Raw genomic sequence first — 14,500 nt, 5'->3', positions numbered from 1 at the left:
CTCTCTCTCTGTGCATCTGTCTCTCACTTTTCCTCATCCTCAGCTGGACCCCACGACAGTGCAGTCAAAGAACTGGCACATGGACGTCATAGAGATGAATGGGGTAAGGTGGCTCTCATCAAGACACGCTTGTGCTTCAACAGCCCATTAAGGTGGCTGACTGTCATACTGACTTGCGGTGTACTGCAGTGTAGACGTGTGTTATGGTTGGGGCAGGGTTTAAAGGCAGGCCAACACTTATCAGCACTTAACACCACGTGTTATGAGGAGGTCTAACATCTGGCCCCACGTGCTGCTGTTGCTTTAACGCACATTAATCTGTGAATTGTGTACCATATCTATGTTAATGGCATAACCTGTGGAGAAAAGCCGTTGGTTTACAGTTTTCACATGACTGCTTTCATAAAATTGGATTCATTGAACCACTATCCTTAGGCCCGATCCCAATACTTTGCTCTTTTCAAAATCTCAGCCCTACCCCTCGCTGTTGCGCGTTCACGCGCCGTGGAGCCATGTCCCAAAACCAGTTTAATAGTATCCAGAGTTTGATGTAAAACTGTGCAGTCTATTCATGTCTGCATGTTGATCTCAGTCTGTCTATCTGTTTGCCTGTCTGTCCCTGTATTTGGGAAGTTGTAGTTTATATATGCTTTGTTTGTTTCAACAGATCAAAGTGGAGTTCTCCATGAAGTTCACGAGTCGGGACCTGAGCTTAAAGAGGACACCGTCCAAGAAACAGAGCGGAGTCTTTGGAGTCAAAATCAATGTGGTGACAAAGTACGACAACTGCCCAGGTTTCCTCGACCAAAAACAAAAAGGACACAGAAGCTTTGGTGTACCAAAGTACTTAGATTCACTCATTGGACGTAGCTTCCAAATGGTTAATTGTAAAGAAAAATGTCAGACTTAAAATGTCCTACTCAATGCTACGATTCTCGTTTCTTGCTCTTCCATAATTCATTAGAATACAAAAAATATTAGCATTAGCAAGCTTGACACATCACATACACACCTTTATCGAAGAAGAACCCACGTAGTGATCCATGTTGTATCCTAGCCAAAGCCTTCCGTGTTCAAACTTCAGCCTCTGAACGCCACCTGCTGTATTAACAGTATCTGTCAGAAGTCGATATTAAGCCGATGCCTTTGCCCACTGTCCTCCGTCCTCCCTGCAGACGGGAACGCTCCAAGGTGCCTTACATCGTCCGCCAGTGCATTGAGGAGGTGGAGAAGAGGGGCATCGACGAGGTGGGGATCTACCGGATCTCTGGGGTGGCCACGGACATCCAGACCCTCAAAGCAGCGTTTGATACCAGTAAGACCGCACGCACGCACGCACGCACGCACGCACGCAGTGAGCTCCGCAAAGGAGATTGAGGGGTGCTGCAGATAGTACAGCAGCACCTGGACCTAGAGAGGGAGAGGGAGTGGGACACACAAAAAGAGAAAGACACACGCACACAGAGACGAACATACACACAGAGAGACTCACACAGAGAGATCACGTACACACAGAGAGACACACGCACACACACAGAGACACACACAGACACATATTCCTCTCTCTCTCTCTCTCTCTCTCTCTCTGTTTGCCTCTCCAGCTCATGCTGGTTGGCCCGCACAGTGAGGACCTCTTAGCCCTCAGGTTTATGGGAAAGGGCCTGCCCCGCTCCCAAGGGGGATGTGAGGGGGTCCAGCTGTCAGCTGGGCTTTCTAACTTCACTCCCAGCCACCGACCCGCCCACAAGCACGAGCACACGCACACGCACAAACAGGCAGTCCAACTCACACAGTACGCTGAGATTTTGGGAAGACGCGCGCATAAGGAGCTGCGCTTGCGTCCGCGTTGGTCCCGGTGACTTTCCATGACATCACTGAGAGAGAGAGAGAGAGAGAGAGAGAGACAGAGAGAGGAGAGAGAGAGAGAGAGAGAGAGAGAGAGAGAGAGAGAGAGAGAGAGAGAGAGAGAGAGAGAGAGAAGAGAGAGAGAGAGAGAGAGAGAGAGAGAGAGAGAGAGAGAGAGAGAGAGAGAGAGAGAGAGAGAGAGAGAGCAGCTGTGTTCTCGCTCACTCAATCTCAGTCAATCTCAGTGACGGTTGTGACCCCAAACGCTCCAGAGTCCCCCAGCCTCTGCTGCTGCTCTGATCGGGGTACCTGATCTCCTGTTGTGGTCTCCCTCCGTCCTCCAGATACCAAAGACATCCTGGTGATGCTCAGCGACATGGACATCAACGCCATCGCCGGCACGCTCAAGCTGTACTTCCGGGAGCTGCCCGAGCCGCTGCTCACTGACCGCCTCTACCCCGCCTTCATGGAGGGCATCGGTGAGACCAACACACACACACACACACACACACACACACACACACACACACGAAAACACACACACGAAAACACACACACACACACACCACGACCGCCTCTAATCCGCCTTCATGGAGGGCATCGGTGAGACCAGCGCGCGCACACACACACACACACACACACACACACACACACACACACACACACACACACACACACACACACACACACACACACACACCACGACCGCCTCTACCCCGCCTTCATGGAGGGCGTAGGTGAGGCACCGGGTTTCCTCTAACCCATTCTGTAACAGACACACACTCACGCCGAGACGCAGACACACACACACGCAGACACACACTCACACGTGCACACGCAGAAACACACACACGCAGACACACACACGCACACATACACATGGACACACACCGAGAGAGAGCATTGAGCAAAGAAGTGCAAGAAGAGGTGTTTTTAGATTGTCTCGCACCGTACTTTAGATGCTATAGTCACACCATAGTGATTTGGTGGTTTATTTTCTGCCGCCGTAAGCAGTTGCCGGTTTGAGCTCGGTGTCCACTGGGCCTTCGCTCAGGGTTTTAGGAAAAAAAATCTATGGGCTCAGACCTTGTTTTGCTTTTAACGTCCAGCGATGGATCGATTGTGGAATAAGCATATTGACGTTTTGACCTTTAATGCTCCACGGTGATTGGCAGAAGCCACCGTGGTCAAATAGCAGGGGTCAGAAGAAAATCTGCATAATGTTTAATTATGCAGATGCCTACTCATCTACATGCGAAATGAATGGAAGGTCCCACTGGATGAGCGTAGAGTTGAGTTCCTCGGGGGTCCAGAGTAGGCGTCTGAGGAGGGACTGATTTGTATCAACAGCCTCACTGTCTGTCTCTCTTCCCACAGCTCTCTCCGACCCCGCAGCCAAGGAGAACTGCATGATGCACCTGCTGCGATCTCTGCCGGACCCCAACCTCATCACCTTCCTCATCCTGCTGGAACACCTCAAGAGGTACACACACATGCACACGTACATATACACACATGGACACGGATACACACGCACAAACACACACACGCACACACACACACATGGACACGGACCCATACACATACACGCATGGACACATACACACATGGACACTGATATACACACATCAACACACACACTCACACACTCACACATCAACACACACGCACCCACACATCAACACACACACAAATCAACGCACACACGCACACGCACACATGGACACGGACCCATACACATACACGCATGGACACATACACACATGGACACTGATATACACACATCAACGCACAAACTCACACATCAACACACACACATCAACGCACACACACAAATCAACACACACACACACACACACACACCAACACAAATTCAGAAACTCACACGGACACGTCCAAAGGGTAGTGAAACCACGTCCAGGGGGTACTGTTACCCCTGTCCGGCCTTGCCTCCCGCTGGGTTCTAAGTGGTTGTTGCTGCTGCTGCTGCTGTAGGGTGGCAGAGAAGGAGCCCATCAACAAGATGTCCCTGCACAACCTGGCCACCGTGTTCGGCCCCACCCTGCTCCGGCCCTCCGAGTCCGAGATCGCCAAGACCCTGAGCATCACCACCGCCTCCGACATCTGGTCCCACGACGTCATGGCACAGGTACAGCCGCGTGTGCGTGTGTGTGTGTGTGTGTGTGTGTGTGTGTGTGTGTGTGTGTGTGTGTGTGTGTGTGTGTTGCGGGGGGTATGGGTGTGTGAGCATGTGTGTTGAATTACATTCCAATGCCTTTCGGTAGGAACAAGTTGGAAAGACATGTACTGAAATAGAAATGATCATAGATCTTGGACTTGGATATAGATATAGAATATTTTGGGGTTAATATTGAATGTTCTTGGCAAATCTTTTCCGTATTCTTCCGGGGTGTCACTATTTACCCTGGATTTTGTCAAAGTAGCTGTCACTTTGAAAACCTAATTAGATATTCTCACACTTCCCTAAACAGAGGAAATTGAGTTTCCTTTGTGTTAAAAAACAATCAAACAAGGGGGTTAATTGCGCTACTTTCTAACACTGAAGTTAAAAATACATTTGAACAGAATATAGTGCAGAATGAATAATAGATTTTCTTGGCAAGATCTCTCCTCATCCTTCTGGGATATCGTTTGAAACAGAGAGGGATTCAGATCCACCAGCTTCCACACACCAACGCAATGCAGTCTCAGTTTGACTACAATGTAGTGACTTTCCATGAGCACACAATAGTTCCAACAGGAGACCTGTCAGATTGGACCCCCCCCCCCCCCCCCCAGCCATCGTGGTCTCTCCCAGCTGTTATCCAGGCCACTGGCCGTCCCATCATCTCAGGGGGTGAGGGGGTGGGGGGGTGTAATGAATGGACGCCTCCGGTTCGCACATATCTCTTCAGCGCTGCGTAAACACTGTGCTGCGGTCCATCATCCTAAATGAGTGCTGGAGCAGGAAGTCATCGCTCTCCATTAGGGATCAAGCCCCAGTGTTTGTAATCAAGGCTTTATTAAAGCGGTCCGTGTTTACTCGGTCAAGTGGGGAGTTTGTCCTACATCACACACACACACACACACACACACACACACACACACACACACACACACACACACACACACACACACACACACACACACACACACACACACACACACACACACACACACACACACACACACACACACACACACACACACACACACACAGCGGTCTGTGTTTACTCTGTCAAGTGGGGAGTCTGTCCAACATCGCACACACACACACACTACTGGGAGAAACGAGGGATGTGTGGCGAGAGCAGACGCCAAATATGACCCTCACAGGTCCCATCTGTGTGGACTTCCATCTGGGTGTAGGTGCCTGCTTGCTTCTGTGCTATATCATAGAAGAATGTAGAACATATTACCGAAGGAATTGCGCCAGGAAGTTATTTATGACATTTTCCTGCTGGGCGGCTGCCAATACAAGACTGTAATGAATCCATTATTAGAAACCGGCAATTGCGTTCTAACTGGATGCGTGTTCCAGTTAGAACGATATAATGGGAATACAAGTGGATTAAAGGCTTTGGGAAAGATCTGAGTGTGGGAAATAAGCTAGTGTGGCATGCTAAATTCTCTCTTGTCCTTTCTCTCTCTCTGCCTCTCTCTCTCTGCCTCTCTCTCTCTGCTTCTCTCTCTCTCTCTCTCTCTCTCTCCCTCTCCCTCTCTAGGTCCAGGTGCTGCTGTACTATCTGCAGCACCCCCCAATCTCCTTCGCGGAACTCAAGCGCAACACGCTCTACTTCTCCACCGACGTCTAACCCTTACCAGGGGCAAGGGGGTTTGAGGGACGACCTCCTGGTGCCTCCTCTTTCTAGAAGCCTCTCAATTGTACAGACCCCCCGACACACACACACACCTACCCCCTCATGACAAGAGTCAAACAACTTGATGTGTGGAGGAGATCCCCAACACACACACTTTCCCCGGTCTTTCTAGTAATTTCTGATGACCCATCCATGCCTACACACACACAAACAAACGCAGGCACACATACTCGTCTCTGTACTGTACATAAATCTGATGGAACTCAAGCGCGGCCGCGTTCCTGGTTCCATCCCCCCCCCCCCCCCCTACCTCTTACTGTTTCCGCATATGACCCTGATTGGAGCCAACGACTACAGAGTTCCTGCCTACAGCCGACACGGGAACACCAGTAGGAGAGCCTGCCACAGCCCGGGGGGGCCACACATGTGTTTGACCTATCGTGTGGCGGGGTCCTGATGATCCAAACGGGTCACTTCCAGCCCACCTTGTTCCCATTATGAGGCATTTACTAAACAAATGGCATTTGCATATTTTACAAAAGAAGAATAATAGTTTTGTTTAAAGGACCATTTGTTTTGTTTTTTATATCATTTTTTCTGTCTTTGTGCGCTCTCTGCTGTTGTGCATGTAATGGAGGAGTGTGTGCGTGTGTGTTTGTGAGGATGGAGCACATTGGTGTGTGTGTGTGTGTGTGTGTGTGTGTGTGTGTGTGTGTGTGTGTGTGTGTGTGTGTGTGTGTGTGTGTGTGTGTGTGTGTGTGTGTGTGTGTGTGTGTGTGTGTACTCTGCAAATCAGGATTTGCCAGGAAGCCATCTTAATACAGGACTGGCGACACGATCTTTGTAGTGACAAACAAGGGTTTGTCAGTGTACAAAACATGGCCCCCTCTTTCGGTTGTTGGCCAAGTTTGCCCTATTTATTTTAAAAATATATATAAATATTATGTGTGCCTGTACAGTTCTGTGCGACTAGAGTCAAGCTCTAAGGAGTCTGTTTTTTGAAGTTTATTCAGGTAGTGATGTTTTTTAGACTAATTTTCTCAATCACCATGTCCATGGTTGGTAAGCTGTACTGAAAGGATCACAAACCGTTTGAAGTCTGCCAATTGATTTGAAATCACAGTTTTAAAGAAGAGCACTAGAGGAGACTTGAGGGTGATGTCATGTGGCGAGGGGGGTAGGGAACGAAGCGTAATGGAACATTAGCATTTTTGTTCTTCTTGTCGTTGCATCGCTAGCCTGTTCGAGATGTTTTACTGCACCGGTATAATCGATGAGATGATTTGTGTAGTTGCCCTCATTGCATGTTCAGCTTGTCTATCAGAAACAGGCGGGTTAACACAAAGGTAGTTTGACTCCACTCGCTCTTCAGCAGACAACAAGCAGAGATCCATCACTGCTCCGTGTAAATCCAACCTTTCTGCTGTCAAGCCTGTGACATATCTTAAAGTAAGCACTGCTAGATGAGTACTATTTGATATTTTTAATATAAGAATAAAATAAATTCATACATTGTATTTTACTTTCTTTGAGAAGAAATTCAGTATACTGTATTGAGGCTAAATGTCAATGTGAACTTTCCTTTTTTTAAGTAAAATAAAATGTACCAAAACACTGTCACCTTGTCTCTGTGTTGAACTGAGGCCCAAGCTTACTTGAGACTGACTATGAGCAACTACCAAACTGCTTAACATAATTATGTAAATTGTTGTATGTTAGAATGTCCAAATTTGATTGAAATAGTGAATCGAGCCCAGCCCCCCAAATCTCAGCATGGCAATTATCAATTGACTTGAACAATTTACTCCCACCTTTTAGGCCTACAGAATGTTATGATGGCGTTTCAGTGCTATCTAGGCCTATAGCTCCCCCTAGTGTTCATAGGCCATTCTACTGACCAGCTATATTCTGAAGTTATTGAAATACAATCCATTGAAAGAGGTTTTAAATTACACATGGCATGTAACAATGGTTTATCTGCTTTCTGAGGTATGATTGATCTTATTATAAAGCTAGCTGTGAACACATTGGATGTTAAATATTTGTTGCATGAATTAGGCAGGGTAGTGTACCGAATACAAACATCACACATGTTTATGTTTATACATGTATAATAGATTCAAGATGTACAATGAAATTTGCAAATCAGGGATAAACTAACGACTTTATCCACATATGAAATCCACAATTCCAATATGTTACTGGAAAACAAACTATTTTTTTACAGACATTAATTACAGGCTAAATGTAAGACCATTACAGTTTTCATCCGCTCGTTTAGTCATTTTTAATTGTGTAAATGGTCCAACAGATTCATTCACATATATATTATTAACATACATATCAAAGGGGTCAACTTTCAAAGACATCAGGTAAACGATGCACGCCTACTCTCTGGACCACCATAGGGCAACCATTGCACCACACAGTGTGCAAACTAATACACAGACCTTTTGACAAAAAAATAAAATCGTCCAATCAGAATTCTGCATGAAGTGATGACAAGCTTTGATCCGGTCTGATCCTCCTCTTACTGCATATCATTCCTCATCCACGCCGAGACTTGTTCAAGGTGAGAAAAACAGTCACATCTTCATCCTGGTTCATGGCGTTGGGGCAGAATGAAAAGGCCCATAGAGTCCCAAGTCCCAGCCCGGTCTCACCGCAGGTAATACTCGATGGCTGCAGAGAAGGCGGCGAACCCTCCACACCCAAACACTCCTGCCTTCAGCCCGGCTAGGTCACACACACACAAAAACAAAGAGTGTTTCATAAGAATACCAATAAAAACACAACAAGTGTGGTTCAGAGCGAGAGGGAATGGAAATTCTTACCACGGAATCCTATGACTCCCCCGGTGACACAGCCACTGTAGATTGCATTCTTCCAGTCCGACTTTCCCCTGTACTGTGAGGAGCAACGTTGAAGATATATATGATTAGAGTTTAGAAATGTAATGGATACAATCTGTCTCTTTCATATTACTGGTTTTGATATAATTAAAAAACGATCAACTTTACAGAACAGTGATGACACATCTGGAAACAATGTTGTAAGAAAACATTTAACAAACTTGAAACATGGGGATATAGTAATGCCAAATGTGGGTGCTATAACAACATGGTCTACTGTAAACTGAACTACTGGAAAGGGCCACACTTTGATAACATCTCAGGGAAATGAAGTGTGTCTTCATAGTTCATAATATGCATTTGTTTTTCAATCATGACCCCGGCAAGATTTTATACATGAAGGCATTCATATCTGTAGTCCAACTACTTCCCAAATAGAAAGAAACAAACTGAAATTATGATGCAGAGCAACATGGAGGTAACGTACTGATTCTATGACGCATTCTGTGCATGAGAACATGGCACCGATCATAGCGAAGTTCTTGGCGTATGACATCCCTCTCTGGCCCATGTCTTTGAGGACCTCGCGTGCTGTTGGAGTTCTCATGGGGTCCTTGGGGTCGAAGCCCACGTTGGTGTCGATACCCGCTGTGAACACACCAAAAGCTCCACCAAGGACGAATCCTGTGCAATGAAGAATAAAAAAGAATCAAATGTTGTTGAGGGATTTGAGGCACAGGATATAATCCCTGTCTTGAATGCTTAGGTGTTAGGAGTCTAATGACTCAGTCTCTTGCAACGTTAGAGCCTGACATTAACTGAATCGAAAGGGTTTTTTCTGAATCGAGAGGACTTGATATTTCTGATATTACTGAGTCTTGCTTTGTATTTGTCATGCCTGATGACGACATACACACAATCACGTGTGTGTCAAGTGATACATAATTGAGACAATTTGATTGCCTGTCTACACGAATCCATTGCATATCTGTCATTTGGTTGAGGCTCGATGAAGACAGTACAAGCTAAGGCAATATCAGCTACATATCGAGAGTAATACATATACACATACACTTACACACATGTGAAATGAAAACATTATATTTAATACTGAATGAAGCCCATACCTCCAACACATGCTAGAGCTGCCTTAAAGGTACAGCTTTCCATTGCTCGCTCGATCATCTTCTGCTCGTCGCTTTTATAAGGAACTGGAAGTCCCGCCATGACGGCTGGATTAAGATCTTTGATCGGCCTCCTATCGCCGATAAGATGTTCCAGAAGCATACTATACTGGAAATGTTGGGCATCATCAACATTGAAACTAGAAGGGCTTGAACCTTGAGCGCCGGATTCAGGAACATCCGTGGACGCGGCCATGTTTTTCGATGAAGTGAGTCTAGGTAAATACAGTTAACCATTAAAAAGAGTAGATTCTTTAACTGTAAGGTCTTTAACAGGGTATAAAAATAAATATGCTATCATAGTAGAATAAATATCAACTGTAAAGTGTTATATTCTATATAATATATTACACAAATCAAGGAATTATTTTCTATACAACTAAGTATTAGTGTTCGTGTAAGCACATTCGCCAAATATTCACATCCCTGAGTTGGTAATCATTTGATTTATTTTTAAGTATTGATTGAGTAAATCGTGCACTCAATAGTCAGAAATTAGTGAATCAACCATTATTTATTTGATAGTTTTTAATATTTTTTAAATAACATTTACAGTGTAGATAAAGAAAACTACAGTACCCAGAGTTCACCACGGACAATGCACCAAACTCACGGGCTCCATCTACCGGCTCGTGCCGTAATTAGCCGATACTTGTATGACACGCGACAGGCGCGAGCATCCAGTAGCAACAGCAGAGGAGCCGCAATATCGAAAAGGTAAGGTGCAGAACAAACTTTTATCCCCGGCGTACTTTTAGTTCCTACGGCGAAATATATAATTAATTTGACCGAGTGACAAGTGAATATTTTGCGCTCACAAGCATTTCAGTGAGTCAAATTTAGAGAAGATGTCAGAGAGTCGTTTTTTGCCCGTGATGGCTTGGCTATCTTCACCAGACTGACGGCTCCTCGCCTATGGCATAAACCGAACGGTTTGGCAACTTTATGCAAATGCTAGTGTAAGTCATCCTTATCTTAGGTCCTATTCAATTGGCTATACTTAATTCAAGGTTGAGCGTTGTTGTTTTTATTTACAGTCGTGTGACTCGGTCAGGTTGAGTGCGTTGAATGATGCATGGAGGTTCACGGCTACCGCTTCTCTAGGAAGTCCAGTGTGTGGAGAGGTTTGGCAGGCACGACGCATTCCACATTAAGGTTTTATGATGCACCTATATTAATACCCCGTCTGTGGCGGAAAGGTGCGTTGTAAAATCATTAGGAAACCAATATGGTGCCATGTGTTACTGTTGTCACTGTCCAACTGCCAAACTTGAGGTGATTAACGAGTAGCTGCTTTTCTCTCTATCAATATACTGTGCTCATTTATACTATACTCTTTGAACAGCTACGTGACAAAATACTGGTAGACTCACGAAGTATATGCATCCAAAGTTGCTCCCAAAAAATTGTGCCTTTTTGTTTAGAAATTGGCATTTCATATTGCCAGCGGCTTGTTTCTAATGCACTGCATCAAAGGACAGGCATTTATTGACGGATACTACGTGCAACTTTGAACACTTGTAGTTCCGTATGTAAGGGTCCTACAATAATCTCGTAGCAATCAGTTATAAACTATTTGAATAAGCTACAGATGATTGACTAAATGTATTGTTCATAAATTGACGCTAATTAAATATCTTTCAATTTGTGTTGCTTTAAACATCACACATTTTTCCTGGATCTGCTGTATCCTATTTGTGAAGCCAAGAATGACAACATGAACGGTTGGGTTCACATTTTCAGACGTTTAAGTCAGAACTTGGTGTGTAATGGTAAAGCCCTGACCATAGGAACAAGATACTTTTTCTTTTCATCTTAATTTTTTAAGTAGGCCTATGCTCCAAAATAAAATGCTCAATGCAATATGACTTGCTCTTAGCTACCACAATTGTGAACGTTTTAGGTAATAACACCTTATATTTTTTTCATGACAAGCAAGCCTATACCAGATGGAAACGGCTGTCGAATTTTTTCGTTGGCTGATAATCTGAGCTGAGTTGAGAACTGGCTGTCCCAGACAGAATGAAACACATGCAGATGGTGTCTGAGGTATGGTCAGCCAGTCAAAAGTAGGCTATTGCAGTACAGTAGGCTAATTCTGATCATTATTATTCACAATCTCAAATAGCCATGACAGCCATTATTTGATCTTGTTTGCCATTCGCATTTTGATAGTGAAGACAGGAAAGGGGTTGGGTAAAACATAAGTATTGTCTGACGTAATTTGGCCCCCGGTTGTTTGGTTGGTTTTGGTATTTTTATAGAACTGTATATGTCATTGAAGGCAGTGCATATACACCTTTGCTTTTTGTTCCCGTGTATGTCCTCAGGAGGTGACAGTAGCAACAGCAGCAGTGTATTTTCGTCCTGGTCCATAACTTTTCCCAAACTTGTACTGTTATAGTGTCCTCGTAAGACTGCAGGAGTGTGTTCACCTCCAGTTCTTCATTGGTCCTCTCTTTGGGTGTCCTCATAAGGCTCCAGGAGTGTGTCCACCTCCAGGTCCTTTCATTGGTCCTCTCTGTGTCCTCATAAGGCTCAAGCAGTGTGTCCACCTCCAGGTCCTTTCATTGGTCGTCTCTGATCAGCTTGAAGTTGTATTCAAGCTTAGACAACTTGAGGTTGTATTGATTAATAGCAAGGTATGAATACACAGAAAGTTTTTCTCCTACCGAGCATTGAGTATTCTATTTAAATTGTGAATAAATTAACTTCTGTAATGTGACTTTTATACGTCTACGCACCATGAATTTGTAGTTTCTTACGCATATAAATATGCTGCGTCATCATTTCAGGACAATTAGGTCGCTCATTTCAACAGGACTAGGAAGCAGTGTGCTCTTCCACCTCGTCCTACATCCATCCCTTTCCTCTAGGGAGAGTGGTTATCTAACTCGTATCATGAACTGGAGGAAATCACGCTAGTCTTCGTATGTATAACGGACAACAAGGAATGACATAGGAGTCAGTCTTTCTGTCTGTCTGCCTGCCTGCCTGTCAACTCTACACAGTTCTGTCTATCGAAAGGAGCTGAAGAGAGCTGTTAGAAGGCCGTTATCTCCTGAAGAGTGGAGGTCTGGCTAGGATTGCAGTGGACTGGCATGTCCGTTGGGCCACAAGAGGAGCCCCTAATTACAAAGATAAGGAAAATTAAGAATGAGGAAGGAGCAGTCGACAGAGTGGAGGCAACTTTGTTCCTGACGAAAGGGAAAGGCTATTCCTTGGATGTCTTCAGGTCCAATTCGTGTGACATGATTCTTAATATAACACGAATGTAGCACAGTATATGTATGTATGTATGTATGTATGTATGTATGTATGTATGTATGTATGTATGTATGTATGTATGGACAGGCATTTAGCACAGTACATTCACTATTAACACTTCAGATGAATGAAAGGATCTTGTATCGGCACCCAAATAAAAAAAGTCCAATCTCATTTTATTTCATTACATTCTCCATCCCACATCATTGGTCAAATGTCAGGTTTTGAAGTCTCAGAGCATTATTTAATCAAATGTCCCAGTGACAGCTGGTGTGCTTGTGAATTACCCCGCCCACATTCACTAACTATAGGGAATGTTGCCATTTCTATAAATGGCCTATGTAGGCCGAGTCCTTTTTGTCAAAGTCACTGCAGGGATGGTGTCTGTGAACATTAATGTCCCACTTACACAGCCTTTGCTTCAGTGTTTACATTAGTCATGGCTCAGTCATTATTATCCTTGGTTTAGTTTTAAGTCAGGTTAAAGTCAGGTTTATAGTTCAAGGCCTTTAATTAAAGGGGTTCACAGGTCCTCCACATTAAATGTGCAAGAAGATGTAGTTGATCTATAATTGGATGATAGTCTCATGTGCTACCGGGGAACAGGACGAGCTAGTTTACAGATGACGTCTGCCCATGATGACGTCTGCACATGTGGGAGTGGCAGTAAATGCATGCAGAATGCAGATAACAAGAGTTGATAGTTGTATGACCATTGTGTGTTGCCTTTCTGTCTGTCTGTCTCCCCAGACCATTCAACAACACCACCCACAGTGCCTCATCAAAAAAAAAACTCATTCCAGAATCTTTTGTGTGAGGTGCAAATATTTCACAGGACACTCCTTTTAAATTAGACAGTGTTCATACATTGTAATTGTTGAATTTTGAATACCCTCATAGACAATCATGCAGAAACTCTCATAGACTACAGCCAGTGTTTCTATGGGAGCCACCTACTTTCAACATGCAGAAAGAGAGCCCATGTGAAGTCCTTAGGCCATGGCTCTGACTTGTGAATGTTTAGCAGTTATGAACTTTGACACTGACCAAACAGGAAGCTGAGCCCACATGGGAGCTTGTCTCTGAGAAGGATACGTTGTAGGCGTTTAAATGTATTAAATATAGATGCAGCGGCTTCCATTTCCTTAATGTTTATCCAAGAAAAGCAGTGGAGTATGAAAATAGTCGGTTGATATTTTAGTGGTTTGGGAGCTTGACTCCCAGCCGGAAGATTCTGGATTCAAAACCAAAGTCTACCTGTTGGTATCCCTGGGCAAGAAGCCTTATCCCACCTAATAACACCATCATCAATTTCACGTATCTAAACGACTTATACCTTTTGAAATGGCCCTTTCAAATCCTAGTGGTGTTTCCACCTGTTATTAGGGGTGTACAGGTTCCTGGCTCAGTAGATCGGAAGGCCTAAAGTGAATCCAAACTGCTATTGACCTGATATAGGCCATCACTTGACTCAGCGCATTTTGACTCGCTGTGTTGGGTGCGGATTTATGCTGACGCTCTCGTCTGGAAG

The 14,500-nt window shown here is 44.6% G+C and overlaps 3 protein-coding genes across 8 annotated transcripts in view; 2 read left to right on the top strand and 1 right to left on the bottom strand.

The window, feature by feature from the left end:
- The window catches only part of abr (ABR activator of RhoGEF and GTPase), a 112,776-nt gene extending 104,909 nt beyond the window's left edge, over positions 1 to 7,867 (top strand). For 2 of the 5 annotated variants that reach the window (XM_056595309.1, XM_056595310.1), the window contains exons 17-23: positions 44 to 103; positions 668 to 777; positions 1,176 to 1,315; positions 2,190 to 2,324; positions 3,223 to 3,328; positions 3,841 to 3,994; positions 5,571 to 7,867. In XM_056595309.1, coding sequence (XP_056451284.1) covers positions 44 to 103; positions 668 to 777; positions 1,176 to 1,315; positions 2,190 to 2,324; positions 3,223 to 3,328; positions 3,841 to 3,994; positions 5,571 to 5,660 — 795 coding nt within the window. In that variant the 3' untranslated portion in view covers positions 5,661 to 7,867. The remainder of the gene's footprint in view (positions 1 to 43; positions 104 to 667; positions 778 to 1,175; positions 1,316 to 2,189; positions 2,325 to 3,222; positions 3,329 to 3,840; positions 3,995 to 5,570) is intronic. The other 3 variants (XM_056595311.1, XM_056595312.1, XM_056595313.1) reach the window with 2 other exon arrangements.
- Positions 7,209 to 9,910, bottom strand: timm22 (translocase of inner mitochondrial membrane 22 homolog (yeast)). The gene is made up of 4 exons (XM_056595314.1): positions 9,646 to 9,910; positions 9,006 to 9,202; positions 8,501 to 8,573; positions 7,209 to 8,402 (listed from the first exon to the last, which is right to left on the bottom strand). The coding sequence occupies exons 1-4, from the start codon at positions 9,896 to 9,898 to the stop codon at positions 8,326 to 8,328; spliced, it is 600 nt and encodes a 199-aa protein (XP_056451289.1). The 5' UTR covers positions 9,899 to 9,910; the 3' UTR covers positions 7,209 to 8,325.
- A 425-nt stretch (positions 9,911 to 10,335) lies between these two features.
- The window catches only part of specc1 (sperm antigen with calponin homology and coiled-coil domains 1), a 65,488-nt gene continuing 61,323 nt past the window's right edge, over positions 10,336 to 14,500 (top strand). The window contains exon 1 of one of the 2 annotated variants that reach the window (XM_056594318.1): positions 10,336 to 10,419. In XM_056594318.1, coding sequence (XP_056450293.1) covers positions 10,359 to 10,419 — 61 coding nt within the window. In that variant the 5' untranslated portion in view covers positions 10,336 to 10,358. The remainder of the gene's footprint in view (positions 10,420 to 14,500) is intronic. The other variant, XM_056594320.1, reaches the window with a different exon arrangement.

The sequence above is a fragment of the Gadus chalcogrammus genome, chromosome 7 (assembly GCF_026213295.1).
Source record: "Gadus chalcogrammus isolate NIFS_2021 chromosome 7, NIFS_Gcha_1.0, whole genome shotgun sequence".
NCBI classification, from domain to species: Eukaryota; Metazoa; Chordata; class Actinopteri; order Gadiformes; family Gadidae; genus Gadus; species Gadus chalcogrammus.
Note: the sequence above shows the minus strand (reverse complement) of the source record. Positions and strands in the feature narration are given on the sequence as shown.